We start from the raw sequence: 17,003 nt of genomic DNA, 5'->3' as shown, positions 1-17,003 counted from the left end.
ACCTTAATTTGTCTGTACCTACCGAGATACTACCTAACTGTCGTTTGTTAGGGCCACAAGACATGATGAAGGATTTTTTTAAATTAGTTTTTAAATCAAGGGATTCCATATAATCAACGAATCCCTTCACCAGAATGCGTAGAGCATTCGGTGTGCGGCCCATAAGCACCGCATCATCTGCATAAAGCAGGACGGGGAGGGAGTTGCCCAAGATTTTCGGGACGTCGTGGGTGAGGGTTTTATGCAGACCATTAATATAAATAATAAAAAGAAGAGGAGCTAAAACACATCCCTGTCTAACCCCTCTTTGAACTTTAAAGGTATTTGTTACTTCGCCCCCCTGGCCAATTCTGACACAAGCTTTCAGATCTTTGTGCAGATAAGCTAAGAAGTGCACAAGGGGCTCGTCTAAGCCGTAATTCAAAAGAGCTGTCCAGATCTTTGATCTATTTACAAAATTGAACGCAGAGGACAGGTCCATGAAGGCGAGATAGACTGGCGATCTACGTGCGATGTTGTATTTCCCCAAGATTAAATTTAAATTAAGGCACTGCTCAATGGTTCCGACCCTATTACGGAAACCTATTTGGCAGCGTTCCAAGATACCATTATCCTCGGTCCAACATAGAATCTTATTATATAAGATCCTACCAAGTATTTTTAGCGTATTATCAATAAGGGAGATGGGCCTGTAACAGTTTGGTTGTGAACGATCTCCCTTTTTAAAAATAGGGACGATAATGCTTGTAGACCAAGTACAAGGAAGGGGAGCAACAGTAAGATTATTAAACACATTTAAAAGAAGTGGAGCCCAGACATCTAAGTTTATTTTGATGATATCGATGGGTAGGCCATCAGGGCCAGCGCCTTACTCCCCATACTCTCATTAATGCCATCTTCCACTTCAGGTAAGGTTATATCAACCCTCGGTGGGTGGCGAAAAATCAGTGGGGCCGGCTCCGGTTGAGGCACAGCATAGATGGCATTAAAATGATTGAAACAATGAGATAATTGCCTGCGCACACCTTCTCTAAGTACTAAGTACTCCGTATGTTAGGCTATTTTAGCAAAGTGTGTGTGCTGTTTGGTTGGAAGGCAGCCAGCCTAATTGAAAGAACAACATCTGGTGGAATCACCACTAGTATACCAAACGCACAACAAGTTATAAAGTATATCAATGAAAAGACATTAAAATGTGCTTAGTCTGGGTCTCCAATAATCAATCAAGCAATGCACAATATGAAAAATTATAAATTCTGTTTTATGTATTCATATACATTGTCAATAATCAACAACCGTTGATAAACTCGGTATTTGCTTATACCAAAAACAAAATCAATATGACACTACTGTTGTACATAGTTGAAAAAACATAACTGTCACTGGATTATTAACACATTATGACATTATCACAACTTAAAGAAGGCCCAATGCATTTCGGGAAACTCCCTGACAGTAAGCTGAATTGCTGCCAAAAGTCCTATTCCTGGAGCACCTGAGGAGCAGAGTCCGCGCCCACCCGCCTCCCGCTGCCGGCCCCTTGTGTCATCTGTGGGTTTGATAGCAGAGCGGAGCGCGGTGCTGGGGACGCCTAAAAAACTACAGTTCCCATCATTCCCGGCGACGCTGGTTGCGTCATTCGAGCGCCAGGAGGCGCATAAATTGGGTGTCACCCCGGTCGAGTGGGGTTCCTGACAGTAAGCTGAATTGCTGCCAAAAGTCCTATTCCTGGAGCACCTGAGGAGCAGAGTCCGCGCCCACCCGCCTCCCGCCGCCGGCCCCTTGTGTCATCTGTGGGTTTGATAGCAGAGCGGAGCGCGGTGCTGGGGACGCCTAAAAAACTACAGTTCCCATCATTCCCGGCGACGCTGGTCGCGTCATTCGAGCGCCAGGAGGCGCATAAATTGGGTGTCACCCCGGTCGAGTTGGGTTCCTGACAGTAAGCTGAATTGCTGCCAAAAGTCCTATTCCTGGAGCACCTGAGGAGCAGAGTCCGCGCCCACCCGCCTCCCGCCGCCGGCCCCTTGTGTCATCTGTGGGTTTGATAGCAGAGCGGAGCGCGGTGCTGGGGACGCCTAAAAAACTACAGTTCCCATCATTCCCGGCGACGCTGGTTGCGTCATTTGAGCGCCAGGAGGCGCATAAATTGGGTGTCACCCCGGTCGAGTGGGGTTCCTGACAGTAAGCTGAATTGCTGCCAAAAGTCCTATTCCTGGAGCACCTGAGGAGCAGAGTCCGCGCCCACCCGCCTCCCGCCGCCGGCCCCTTGTGTCATCTGTGGGTTTGATAGCAGAGCGGAGCGCGGTGCTGGGGACGCCTAAAAAACTACAGTTCCCATCATTCCCGGCGACGCTGGTCGCGTCATTCGAGCGCCAGGAGGCGCATAAATTGGGTGTCACCCCGGTCGAGTGGGGTTCCTGACAGTAAGCTGAATTGCTGCCAAAAGTCCTATTCCTGGAGCACCTGAGGAGCAGAGTCCGCGCCCACCCGCCTCCCGCCGCCGGCCCCTTGTGTCATCTGTGGGTTTGATAGCAGAGCGGAGCACGGTGCTGGGGACGCCTAAAAAACTACAGTTCCCATCATTCCCGGCGACGCTGGTCGCGTCATTCGAGCGCCAGGAGGCGCATAAATTGGGTGTCACCCCCGTCTCGCGGGACGCCGGGCGAAGCCCGGGCCAAGGGCGGGCCCGTTTTAGCCCGTTCTAGACTGTGAGAGACTGGACTGGGCCACCCCTCTTTCCCCTATCCTCTAAACCTACCTGTGGTAAGACTACACACTTTTACACTCATAGTATAATTGGCCTACTATTGTTATATATATCGCCAGGGCTTTGCTGCTCACAATTGTGTGTTCATCATGTCGAAGCAAAAAACGCCTGCCACCCCGGCTAATACTATGGATAATTATCTGGTCCAGGTAGTGACAAAAATCAATAATAATCGGAGGTCCTCTTTAGGAATTATGGATTCGCCACCCTGCGCTCAAATTAATCAATCAGGGGTATTTCAGTCTGTCACTGATGAATTTATTGTCACCGACCCGATTGAGGACCCTAATGATCGCTCTACAATTAATGTATCCATGGCCTCTAATGACCACCAACTCGACCCCTTTGTAGATCTAATTAATTTAGAAGAACCAAACAAATCTGATACAATTGAGGAGCTAGCCACAGAGACCAATACCCCTCCCACACCGGTCCCTGCACCAAGAGCTAAAAAAGAGATTACCAAGGCACCACCTAGAAGAGGTGGCCTACGCTCTTGTAAGAACAAACCTGTAACCCCACCTAGACGAACAAAGAAAAGGGCGGAAGATGGGATAAGGGAGGAAGAGTATGGAAATGCAGATGGGGAGGACACCCTCTTAAATAAGCTTATGGGTATACTAGAGTCCAAATTGTCAGGATTAATGAAACCCCTCATATCAAAAGTAGACCAACTAGCTAATAAGGTCAACAAGTCAGAGACCCTCCTAAGGAAAACTAACGAGGGGGTGGGGGATATTTCAAATTTAATAACAACTAAATTTGAACACATGGAGACTACAGGGAAATCACTCGGGGTGAACATGAATGCAGGCCCACAAGTTCCATCTGAGCAAATCCAACAAGCCAGCTCTATGCACGGTGATACCCCTGACACGGCCCTCACTTTAGATGCAGCACAACCAGTAGGCAATACTACCCCTGAGATCCCAAACCCAGAAACTGCCCCAGTTGAACTAATTGTCGAAGCCTCGCCCCTGATTCTAGTACTCGCAAACACACCTCTGCTGAAAACTGGACAGATCGAGTCTCCAGATTCCTTAAGAAACAAGGCTCTCCAGTGGCTTAGTAGCAACATGCACATAACTCCCTGGGGCAAGGAAAAACTATCTGACGATCTGCTTACAGCAAGAAGGGTTAGGTGGATAGGCACTAAGGCAAAGAAATTCCATGGGGATTGTGTGGTTTTGAATTTCAAGGGCCCTGAAGTATTGCCTGATGTCCTACGGAACATCCTCCCTCCACAACGTAGGACAGCTGAAATAGTACCACTGACACTGGATTTCTTCTATAGTAGAAGAGGTCTAGTAGCTAAACCTAGCATACTGAGAACAAAGTGGACAGTTGTGGGAAATAGAAGGGCCAGGACTGATCCAGCATGCGAGTGGGGGCTAAATTTGGATAACCACTACTCTGTGTTAACTGACTTAAACGAGTGTGATTGACTCGCATGTGCCTCTCCCGTCCCTCTAGAATTCCAGTTGGACCAAGGATATGTTAAGACTTCCACGTCAGATGAGCCTCTATCAGATAATTCTTTCTTGACCTCTAATGTATCCAGTACTTCCGTCCCAGATGAAGTAAATACAGTTCAGATGGAACAAGAAAGAACATTAGGGGTAATTGAGAAGTTACCTACACTGAGTGGAACTGTAGCCCTAGGAATAGATTCTGTAGAAATATTAAATATCCCTGATATTGATCAGACATGCCACCAAAAGGCCAAACCGCAATTATCCATTATCTCCTGGAATATAGCTGGAATTACAAACAAGCTAAACATTCCAGACTGGGTCGACTTTATCGACCATTATGACATTATCATGTTCCAAGAAACTTGGTCGCTTACACCAATTTTCAGGCAAGGGTATTTGAACTTTTACGTCCCGGCTATAAGAAATCGAGTGGGACGTCCCTCTGGGGGCCTGTTAATTTGGGTACGCCAAAATTTGAATTGTTCGGTTAAACAAAGGTCTATACCCTCTAATGACATTTTGGCACTTGACATTAGCTGGCAAAATGGTCAACAACTAGCTTTGTTTAATCTTTATTCCAGGGGAGTTGTCAGGGGCAAACCATCAGAGACCCTAACGTCCCTCGAGAATCATATTGAAATGCTACCAGTGCCAACCCATATAATAATAGGCGGGGATTTTAACACCACCTTCGAACCTTTGGGCGAGGAGGACAGGATCCTGGCCGAAGATGAGGATACTAAGTGGAGAATCCCTCAACTAGATATCCCAGCAATTAGAAAATGGAGCACAGTAGCAATCCAATTGAAAAGTCTTTGTCTTTCCAGAGGTCTTAGAGCAGTCAATGGTCGGGCACCGTCAGATCCTATGGGGAAAAATACTTTTGATAATGGCCGATCGGCCAGCAGGATAGATTATATACTGCTGGATGTAAGGGCGTGGGATAAATTGGTAGATATGGAAGTGAAGGATAAAATCGAAAGTGACCACAATCCTTTGTGTCTGACACTACATCCCTACCATGAAATGTCCGAGCATCCAAGTGGGGATCACATGGTTACGCAAGACCTTGTAAGTTCAAATAACTCCCGCCATTTGAAGTGGAGTATGCTCTTAGAAGACACTTCCAAAATAGAGACCTTGAAGGAATTAGTGGTGGGCGAAGTCGTCAAGATTAAGTCCCATCATGGGATGACTGATTTCATTGACTATATGATGGCTGCCCATGAGATACTCTTTTCCAAAATTCAAAGTTTTTTTGTCAAAACAATAGCCCCAAATAAAAAGAAAAAAGCCCAGGTGGCTAGAGGGTGGTATGACAAGAGCTGTAGGGTAGCACGAGATAATCTTAGCAGGGAACTAAGATTAGGAAGTGCAGAAACAGTAAGGCTGGCGAGAAACCCGTATAGACAAGCTCAAAAATTAGCAAAGAAGCGTTGGGATGAGGACTGTTGGCGAGAACTTAAGGAGGCGTGCGCCTCCAAGGACTCAAAGCGCTTCTGGGCTACAGTAAAATGGGCAAAGGGTGGCATAGCACTCCAGCCTACGAATAATGTCGCAAAAAGCAACTGGATAGAATACTTCCAACCACAGTACGCTCGTAATCCCATGTTTAATAATGATTGTCCCCCTCCGCAAGTTTACTACAAATCACCTATATTTGTTGAAAGGGATGTGAGTATTGTACTGGACTGTGTAGCAGGGGGCAAAGCCCCAGGCATGGATGGAATTCCGGCTGATATTTTTTTATCGGACCGGAAGTCCTGGTGTAGCTATTTTACAATGCTGGCTAATGCGGTGTCTATGGGAGGGAAAGTGCCTGCCTCATGGAAGGGTGCTGAAATCATCCCCATATATAAGAAAGGTGATCGATCCCTGGCTAAAAACTATAGACCCATTAGTTTGATCGACACAGCACAAAAACTAATGGGCCGATTAGTCCAAAACAAACTGCAGCAATGGATCGACGAAAAAAATATCTTGTCACCTTATCAAGCTGGGTTTCGTCCCCTAACTAGTAGCGTCGATCAAGTCCTCCATTTTTTAACCACCTACTGGAGAAACATCACTCTAAAGAAGGGGACATTGTATGCAGTGTTTGTAGATCTAAAAGCCGCCTTCGACTTGGTCCCCAGGGAAAAACTCTGGCAGACCTTGGCGGACGCAGGCTTAAGCCAGGAATTGCTTACACTCCTTGTTCGCCTACACGAAAACAATTTTGCAAGGATAAGATGGGGCAAACAAGGAGAAGTAACTGATCCCTTTCCGGTAGAACGTGGGGTGAGACAAGGGTGCGTCCTAGCGCCAACCCTCTTCTCTATCTATATAAATGGCATTGTCGAACACTTAGAGAAGATTGCTAGTGACGCCCCAGTAATAGCTGGCTCTCGTGTACCAGTTCTCATGTTTGCGGACGATACACTTTTACTTTCCCGCACCCCCAGTGGGCTTCAAAAAGTGGTTGATGCCTTTGGTGTATATTGTGATGGGAGGGGCCTGGAATTGAACACCACTAAAACAAAATTCATGTGCCTCAACCAGCAGTCCACTTTTAAGGGTGTAATAAAATACAAAGGCACACCCCTAGAAAGAGTGGACTCCTTTTCATACCTAGGCATCACTCTACAAGAAAACATGAGCTGGAAACAGCATATAACCACAACCCTACTAAAGTTCAGACAGTTAGCAGGCGCTATTTCCCTAAAACACCGCACCTCACTGACAAAGCCTGTAAACTGTGTGTTGGAAATTTATTCTATGAAAGTCCTGGGGGCTTGTCTATATGGCTCTGAACTATGGGGGTTCTCAAATCTGAGAGAACTGGGCCGAGCTGAAAACAGGTTCTTACGAGGGATTGTGATGGTCCCCCAAAGTACACCGACAATCCCGTTAAAATTGGATCTGGGAAGAAAATCCATAGTGGACATAGCGAGGCTTCGTCCCCTTCTATATTGGAGACGAATTATGGTGACCCCAGAATTAAGCCATTATGCAGCAGCATTGGCGGATGTCATCAAATTCGACTGTTTCCATAGTATTCCATGGTTAAAGGAGTTGCGGGGACTCCTTATAAAATTGAAATTGGACTATTTATGGGACAATAAAGATGTGACTTGCTTCCCTACGAAGGCAAAGTTAAAGGACCTATATTGGGAAATGGTATATTTCACAATGTTTAGTGACAGCACAAGCTCAAATTTAACATCTCGCTTCTTAAATATAAAAATGTACCCTTCTTGCGAACCTTTTTGGGATCTTATTGAAAAATCTTACGACAGAAAACTCTATTTCCAATTTCGCATTGGTACACTCCCGTTGAATGCGTTTAAGAAGCATTGGTCCCCGGCATGGGATGAACATTGTCACCATTGTAATGAAGAAACTGAACACATCTCCCATTTCTTGTTCTGTTGTCCACTGTACTCGTCCCCCAGGCGTAAATGGTTAAAGCCGGTGTGCTTAAAGTTGGGAACCCGAAGCCAATCTGAAGCCCTTAGGATACTTGAAACAGATTGTTCAACATTGCTTGTGGTAGCAAAATTTCTGGCTTGGTCATGGCTAATTCGTACCCGATCATTAATGGCAATTGCATCATAATGAAATTATGTATATCTCTAATTTTGCACTTTGCTATATGGATTACTGTTTCTTTATCCTATAGAAACTCTATTTTTTAATGTGTGATAATTTTTTGTAATATTGATGTATTTTTTATCATGTATTATTCGACATTTAATGTTTAATATGTATTTTTAGAAATATTTTTACATGTAGTATTTATTGTATTAGGGTTAGGTGAATGCTTTTATGACAAATGTCGAATAAAGCTTTAAAACTGAACAGAATACCACAAGCCTTGTCAAAATCTTGCCTGAACTCTAAGTTAGTAATAAAATTAAATAAGTCAAGAAAATTCCTGTTGGGGGAGGTTTTATTAAAAAAAGGGCAGTGTGTGTAGCCAGGTAGTAAACCCCATCCATTTCTCTAACTGAGACCACCATCCCTTTTGCTCATGTTGATTTTCTAACCTCTCAGAACTCTTTTCCATTAAGCTTGATAAATCTTTAGCCCCAGAGCGGCTGGATTGGCGTAAATAGTAAGGAATATTGAAGAGGAAAGGTTTCAATTTGACACATGGTCTCTTCTTCCCTCATGAATAGATGCAATTATAATACCCATTCTGAAAAGTAGTGAAAGAATTAAGATGTTTTTACCTGTAATTAAAATCCTCTTGGAAACAAGCAGAGCGAAGTTCAAGCTGTTCAGGGACAGGATGTTATAAAGAATAATAGCCCAGAAGTTGGCAGCACCAAAGAGCCCCCTGATTCTCCGAGACATTGCTTCTGACATGTTGGCCTATCAATGACATAAAATGAGAGATTAAGTGGACAGTGAAAGCAAATTAAATCAGTGAACAAATTTAATATTTGATATTTAAAATGCATTGGTAGGGCCTCTGGAATTATGCAATTTTGTGACATTGGAGTTTTCCCCATAATTTTGGAGTTGTCGCATTTGCCACATACTCTATCATCTGCTGCATAATCTGCAGATTTTAAGAAAATAATGTTTCTTGCACGAATGGATGAAAAGTTATTAAACATGCAGTTAAACAGGATGCTGAGCAGTGGAAGGACCTTCGCAAAAGTCCATCAGTCAACTTTCTGTTGCTTATTGCTGTATTTGAATGTTAAACTGGTATTATTAAGGTGGAACCTTTGCCCTTACAGTATTAATATGTGTAAAAATGAAAAAATAATGGCCTAATGGTGTCACAAATGATGCCGCATTACGCTACCATATAATTTGATCCTACCCTGCACCATAATGCCATGGGACCTTAGCTTAGGATAGGGTGCCTATTTACTGAGGATAAGCAGTAGCGTAACACAAGATCATGGGTCTTGCTTCAGAATGTGGGGAGGGGCTCCTGAGTCTATAGTAGCTCACAGACCGTCATTGGCTTTGAGTTGAATTGGTGAACCCGGATTGGTGGAGCATAGGACCCTGGAAGCAGTATATGCAGAAAATAATGAAGACCTGCATTTCACAATGGAGGGACTGTGGACGTCATTGAGACAAAAGCAAAGTTCATTAAACATCCTTGTCTATTGATAGCCACTGCAAAGCATTGATGCAGCTCCCTGTAGGTTGCATGGAGGATGGCTATGCCCTCTTGCCTCTGCGATTCGTGAGTACCACAAATATTGTTGCTCCTCTTCGCAAACAAAATGGCGAGTTCCGATCACACTACTGAACTTCGCCAGATACCACACTACAAAGCAGTCTATTTAACAAACAAAAGCTTTCCCAAAACAAATGCAAGTAACACATTTGGTCCACTGAGAGATGAGGAAATATCATTTTCTAACAACATCATGGCTGATTACACTGTCTAAACTCAGCAACAAAGAGTGAAATTACTAGGCAATAGTTGTTTTGAATATCAGGTGTGCCAAAGGTTTCTGAAACATACGTACAGAATCTTTCATATTAGCCAAGCGGTCGTTTTGCCCCCCCCCCCCCCCCCCCACCCCCTTAGTAAGTTCAGGGTATCATGGTTAAATATTGTTGGATAGGGGACACTTCTAGTGTAGCAGTTCATCCTAAGGGCTTTTTTGGTGTGACATGAGGAGGCACTGGCAGAAGGTATTCTAAGATATGGAGTGACCACAGTACTCAGCATATCCGTACAGTCCATGTTCAATATGGAAAGGAGACTTATCTAAAATGGCCATTATGGTAAAATAGACTGAGTGAATTTGATGGCTTGGATGCTTCAAGGGTAAAGTGAGGTCCTCCCTGAAGTTGTATAAAAGCCAAAAGAGAAAGGGTTGAGTCATACTGAGTAGGGGAGAAATGAGGTATCTTGCAAAAAAACTGCAGATATCCTGTCATACTCACAGTTCTCCAACCTCATCTAGATGTGGGGGAACTGTTGGGTTTCCACCAATGGAGCTAACTGGCCGCAAAGTCAGAAACCTTTGACCAAATGGAACTTCTGCCACTGGTCTCCCTGGTCAAAGTGGCAATCACTGCATCACATTTAGGATGGGGAAATAATAATTGGGTTTTCCTGTCTGGAACTGCCACTCAAGGTGTGGCGGTCCTGGGCAGGGAAATTAATCAATGGCCTGGAGGTAAAGGGAAAAAACTCTTTGCACATCAGTGTTGTTGATTTTTATTTTCCTATAATAAATTCCACCTTTGGAAGTTTGTTTAGAAAGATAAAAAATGTTTGCTGGTACGCAAAAAAACATGGCACCCCTTTAGAAAATTGTTTTACCTTTAATGCAATGCTGTGGTGGAGGTTGCAATTACAGCACTGAGATCTCAAAATATGACAGGCAGACTTCCAGGGAAGCAGAAACGGGGGCCTCCATGATCCTCGTGCGCTTCACACTAGGCTATAAATGGGTTAGTGTCTTCACAGCCTCTCTAATAAGACCTTAGTCAGGCTCACACTAGAATCTCTAACTTTACATTTGCTATCTGCCTGCATACTCAAAGACAAAAAGGACAATTGATGGACAAAATGCAGAACAATGTCATACATTCACTCCAGTTCAGAGATCTGGGCCTGAATTCATAATTTCTTGCTCACCATGCCATTCCAGTTTGAACCCAGCCATATGCAAATCAGTCTTGACCCTGTGCCCATTGGGAACAGTCAAGCCCGAACTGCCAGGCTAGGTCCTCCCTGGACTGGAAACAAGCATCCTAGGACCGGTTTCGGGTCTTCACCCCTCATCAGCCAGGATAGCTTGACTCCAATGGTGTGGAGGACACGGGACCCACGTCTAGACATACCTATCCCACTCGAGGTAACAAATGCAAAAAGAACAATTGATAGACAGAATGCAGAACAATGCCATACATTCACTCAAGTACAGAGATCTGGGCCTGAAGCCATTGTTTATTTGCTCACCATGCCATTCCAGTTTGAACCCAGCCATATGCAAATCAGTCTTGACCCTGTGCCCATTGGGAACAGTCCAGCCCGAACTGGCATGCCAGGTCCTCTCTGGACTGGAAACAAGCATCCTAGGACCGGTTTCGGGGTTTCACCAGGATAGCTTGACACCAGTGGCATGGGGAGCACGGTGAGCAAAAGAATGATGGATTTAACCCAACTCTTTTGACTGGGGGTGAATGTTTTGATTTGTTTTGCATTCTTGTCCATCAATTGTGTGCCTTTTGCTTTTTCACCCCAAGTGCACTGTGTATGCCCAGACGTGGGTCCTGGGCTCACTGTGCAACTGCATTCAAGCTATTCTGGATGATGAGGGTTATAACCCTGAAACCAGTCCTAGAATGCTTGATTCCAGTTGAAGAAGGACCTGGCTTGGCAGTTCGGCCTGGACTGTTACCATGAGTCACAGGGCCAGACTGATTTGCATATGGTCAGGTCTAAACTGGGGTGGCATGGTGAGCAAAAGAATGATGGATTTAACCCAGATCTCTTGACTGGGGGTGAATGTTTTGATTTGTTCATTATTCAGTCCATCAATTGTGTGTCTTTTGCTTTCTCGCCCTAAGTGTGCCGTGTATGCCCAGACGTGGGTCCCGGGCTCACTGTGCCACTGGTTTCAAGCTATCCTGCTGAGGAGGGGTGAGCCCCCGAAACCGCTCCTAGGATGCTTGTTTCTGGTCCAGGGAGGACATGGCTTTGCAGTTCCGGCAGGACTGTTCCCATGAGGCATAGGGTCAAGACTGATTTACAAATGGCCAGGTCTAAACTGGGGTGGAATGGTGAGCAAAATAATGAGGGATTTAACCCAGATCTCCTGACTCGGGTGAATGTTTTGATTTGTTCTGCATTCTGTCCATCAACTGTGTGTCTTTTGCATACTCAGAGAAGCCTTTCAAGTAAAATTAGCACTCTCATAAGCATGTTTTTGTGATATCTTGCATCCGTCTTTAGTGATGTTTACAGTCTTGTTCTGGATAGGTTCCAGGTTGGAGTGACCTAGTTCTCGCGGTATGGTGAGCCTGTGTATTTATACCACTTGGCTCATATTCAGGGAAATGGTGATATACATTGTGAAACTAATAACAAGGGGGTACCAGGGGCCAATAAAGGTCCAGCACACGAGCCCCACGGTATGAACTATCAATCACAAGGCGTTCTGTTCCTAACAGAAAGAGGGAAATGGGTTTGAAAGTCTAAGTGGAAAGGAGCATAGCACCTATAAGGAGCAAGGGCCCCAACACACCCCGGGTGCTGTCATGCTTCATCAAAGGGCAGCTCCTTGTTGGGCCAGTGCTGCAATGCTCAATGGGCCCCATAGCGGGGTTCTTTGCTGGTGACCTTTTCCCTGTGGTTTTAGCTGTAGATGAAGTGGGTGTGTGTGGGAACTGTGGTATATGTACAAAGGTGAGTAGAGTGTGTCATGGATAAAGTTAAAAATTACTATGGGAAGTAGCTATATTAACTTTATTTAGCGGGTTCCATGTCATGATTAAAACCATTGATACTTGTATAAAGAGATTATAATGGGCTCATCAAATGTTATAAGTTTAGGATAATGGTCAACATGTTTCATGCCCTGTGCGTCATAAAGATAGTGACATCTCGTCCGGACCCTACTTGCTACTCATGGAGGGTTGGTTTGTGTATATATGTATAGAATTATTTTATTTAAACCATTCCCTCCCCAAAATACACCTACTACAACAAGGTTCCTCCTGAGTAGCGACCTAAATAGAGAAGAGGGACAAAGAAAGGGGGGAAGAGGCAGGGGATACGGGGATGGAGGAGGGTGAGAAAGGGAGGATGGTGGGAGAGGGGGAAGAAAGGAGGAGGGAGGACAATCAAAAGGGAAACCAGAGAGATTCCCTGTAAGCATTGAAAGGTTGAACTGACAGTCTTAAAACGAACGTGGTAGTTAGGGATACAGGGTGTCTAGCAACCTCAAGGTGGGGAAGGGGAAACAGAAACCTGATGGGGTGATGCATATTAGTTGGTCCTGCCCTAGTCATGGTCAGAGGATCACAAGTCTAACAACATGATGAGGAGTAGAACAGGAGGGGTCTATAGGGTGTGTAGACCGCAGCAAGGCGTATGCTACGAGGGATGCTCACATGTCAAACAGGTCTAGGCTAGGTAGGATGGACAAAAAGTACCGAACTGTGGGGGTGTTCATATGTCAAACAGGCCTAGGCTTGGTAGGATGGACAAAAAGTACCGACCCTGGGGGAGGAGGCTAAGTGAGCCCGCCATTCATAATCATGGCCCCTACTGCAGGTAGCGCTCACATATCATGCGGGTCTAGGCTGGGGTAAGGGGGCACACAGAACCAGGGATGGGGCCAACCCATAGGAGAGGGGGCTGGGTGAGCTTGACAGTTATTGTGATCCCTCATAGGGGCTCTACCCATCCATGTGCCTGGTATGTAGGGGTGCAGTGGGGCTTAGTGATGCCACTAGGATACTCCCTCCATTCTCACACACACCCACTTCATCTACAGCTAAAACCACAGGGAAAAGATCTCCGGCAGAGAGCCCCCCCTGTGGGGCCTGTTGGGCATTGCAGCTGCGGTCCAACAAGGAGAAGCCCTATGATGAAGCATGACACCCCCTGGCCCTTGTACATGGCATAATGGAGTAATTTAGTGAATTTTGCATAACAAGCATAATGCGACATTCACAAAATTAAGCAAGAGTCCACCGCTTTAAAAGAAATTATGCCTAGGTCTAATATAAATCATTGTCACAGTCGTTCAGTTAACTCTGTCCATTAAAAAAAACTACATTTTAATTGATCAAGAAGGTAACTAGGACAATTGACATTATTTGAGATTGGCCTTGTATTTTGACTTGTTATAAGGATGAGGCATATCCAACCCACAAGCAGGATTTTTCATAAGTGCTCACCCTTCAAACATGCGTGCCACAATGTGAACTAGCTGGGCTTCAACAATTCTCAATGTTTAACTCTAAATATCCGGCTATAGTAGTATACACATGTTCCACAATATGGGGGAGCCTAGCCTCACTTACCTCCATACGAGCAAATGGTTGCAACTGGAAAAACTTCTGTACCCAAAGTTCAAAGTTTAGGCCAAAACAGTTGAAAACGGACCAGATATAAACAATTTCACAAGGACCGAGCCACAGGGTGGTGACTGCAAAGGTGGACACGGTGGCCAGCAGCTCCTTCACAATGTTATCATGATTTTCTCCAAGAAAGTCGTAGACATACCTAAGAAATGAAACAAGAGATACTTGGTTAGTGCTTAGGTTTCAAGGAGCTACAGAGCGACCTTTATTTGCATGAGTGTAACTATATGAAGCGCAATCAGTGAATGTGTGTGGAACGCCTTCAAAGAGGCCATGTATGAAGGACACGCTGCCTGACATTTGAGGTGAAAAGTCAGGCAGCATGTCCTTCACAAACACTAACATCAGTTCTGGGCACATAACTGCAACTTCATGGCTTACTTGAGAGGTAAACTTCTTCAAAAATAAAACAGGATAAGCATTTTTGTAGATTACATCTGCCAGATTTGTAAGTTTTTTTATGACGTATTTTGATCACAGTTTTAGACATCTTCATAAGCTTTAAAATTGAGTGTTAGTATCACTATATTCAGGATCAGGGTGGTGGGGCGAGACGGGGTGGGGGAGTCAATAACATTTGCTTACCTCTTCGCCCCGCCTCCCCTCCTCGTCGCTTCTCTCCTGTTCGTCCCTCCCTCCAGAACAGGATGCACCCAGGCTTCCAGGCTCCCCTGAGCCAATCACAACGCTGCAATGTAGCGTTGTGATTGGTCTGAGTTCCATGGTTCAGCGCTCAAATGGTGACTGGGGGGCTGGGCATGTTCTCCATCCAGGCTGTAGTGCAGCCTGGGTGGAGAATATGCAAAGTGTGCATGAATGTTTGGCCGGACCGGGACTGCCGGCCAAACATTTATGCGCCCTTTGCAGAGTGCCCACTACTCCTCCCCTAGTCCGAGAGCGGAGCAGCCCCACCCTGCCAAGCTGCTGCCCTGCCACAGCAGGACAATTGTAAATGATAATAACATTGAGTTATTTATCATTTTATCTTTCCTTTATTTACTCTGCTTAAAAGCAGTTGGGCGACGCTCCTCTGCTTTAACGAAGGAGCTGCCACTAGTAACACTCCATTTATTGTTCTGGGACGGGTGAAGGATTGTTTTGGTTTTAGCAGGATTTAAATCTGTAGCCTCCAGGCCACTCTTAAGGTCAGCAGCAAGAGCATAACTCGCTGAGCAATATGCTGGCAAGACAGCCCCAAATTCAGGTGGACAGGCTCAGAGCAATATTGCACTGTTTCCATGTAATTTTGAACCACTGCCATGCCATTTACACTGGTATTTGTACCCATAGTCAATACACAAAGCAACATTTGCACAACTTATCCAATGCACTAACAGCATTTTTTTTTACTAATCGGTGTACACAAGCGTTGGTTCATGACAAGTACACAATTCCAACACTAGTGCAAAATTACATGATACTGATGTAAAACTACCAAATATGTGTTTAATTCAAATAATCTGGTCAATGTTGTTGTACGTACAAACCTGCATTGTTTACATGCTCCTAATTTTATCATGGTAACCTGTTGGTTGGCTCGTGAGAAGGTTTATGACCAACACAACAGGTCTGAGTTGGGCAATAATAAGAGTTATAGGCCTTATTGTTTATTAGAAAGTTACAATAAAGCCAGTAGACCTGGCATATTGATTGTGAAAAGCATATGTTAAAGTCAGTAGGCATTTAAGGGAGATTGGTATTACTTTGTATTAAAGCTACCAATAGGTATTTTGTTGCATGGAATCTCACAGATTACCGTGGTAGGCAAGGGTTTGGGTGGTGGTTACCGCCTCTGACGAACCATGGGTATAAACGACTTGCACTGTCAGGATCCTTGTTAGGTCCTCTTAAGGGAAATAGTATGTTGCTTTGCCAACTGTAAGTTTGTATACTATGTATGCCTGATGGTTGTGTTGTGGGGAAGCTCAAGCTCATTACACAAGGCCTTAGTTGGTTATGGTGAAAAGCAAATGTTAACAGCTAGATTTCTCATTGGCTCACCAGGAAAAAATATTTCCAAGGCTATAGGTCTGGTCTGTTTATTATGAAAACTTACAATAAAGGCAGTAGGCCTGACATATTGATTGTATTGAATATAGTATTTGTAGAGCACAACTTTCACTCTCTGGGGAGCATCTTGGCACTATGCGGGTGAGAGCGGAGTTTCTCGACACCAGGGGAGTGGGAGGATAATGATATTATCGAATAAGTGCTTGGCACATTACGTCAGTGGATAAGACTATCCAAGTTTTAAGATTTTTCTTAAAAAGATGCTGAGTTGATATATCTCATCTGTTTAGGGAGTCGATTCCAAGCCTTTGTGCCTAAGTCTGCATAGGATTTCCCACCTTTGGTCTTACACTTAAATGTAGGAGGTTTAACCCCTTCGATGCTGGTGATGGAACCATTCCGTCATCAGTCACGGTTGAGCTGTGCTGATGACAGAATGGTTCCGTCACGACCACACCCTGTTCTGCATTGTCCAGCACAGGGGAGGAATTCAATCAGCAGCCAAGGTGTTAAGAAGATGATTTGAGGAGGATCTCAAGGTGCTGGAGTGTATTTGGGGAGTGAATCTGGAAGCTAAGTATTTGGGACCTATTAATCTCTATGCTCTGAAGGTTAGCAAGAGTATTTTAAATAAAATGACCTTGTGTATAGGAAGCCAATGAGGGTATTGAGGGCTGCTGACGGGCTGC

General features: G+C 44.8%; 1 protein-coding gene across 1 annotated transcript in view; it reads right to left on the bottom strand.

Moving 5' to 3' along the window:
* The window catches only part of HHATL (hedgehog acyltransferase like), a 141,670-nt gene that overhangs the window by 16,663 nt on the left and 108,004 nt on the right, over nt 1–17,003 (bottom strand). The window contains exons 10-11 of the mRNA XM_086941090.1: nt 14,245–14,446; nt 8,457–8,598 (exon numbers count right to left, since the gene is read on the bottom strand). Of these exons, the coding sequence (XP_086797216.1) occupies nt 8,457–8,598; nt 14,245–14,446 (344 nt within the window). The remainder of the gene's footprint in view (nt 1–8,456; nt 8,599–14,244; nt 14,447–17,003) is intronic.

Source organism: Lissotriton vulgaris, chromosome 10 (assembly GCF_964263255.1).
Source record: "Lissotriton vulgaris chromosome 10, aLisVul1.2, whole genome shotgun sequence".
Classification (NCBI taxonomy): domain Eukaryota; kingdom Metazoa; phylum Chordata; class Amphibia; order Caudata; family Salamandridae; genus Lissotriton; species Lissotriton vulgaris.
This window is presented reverse-complemented; position numbering and strand designations above follow the sequence as displayed.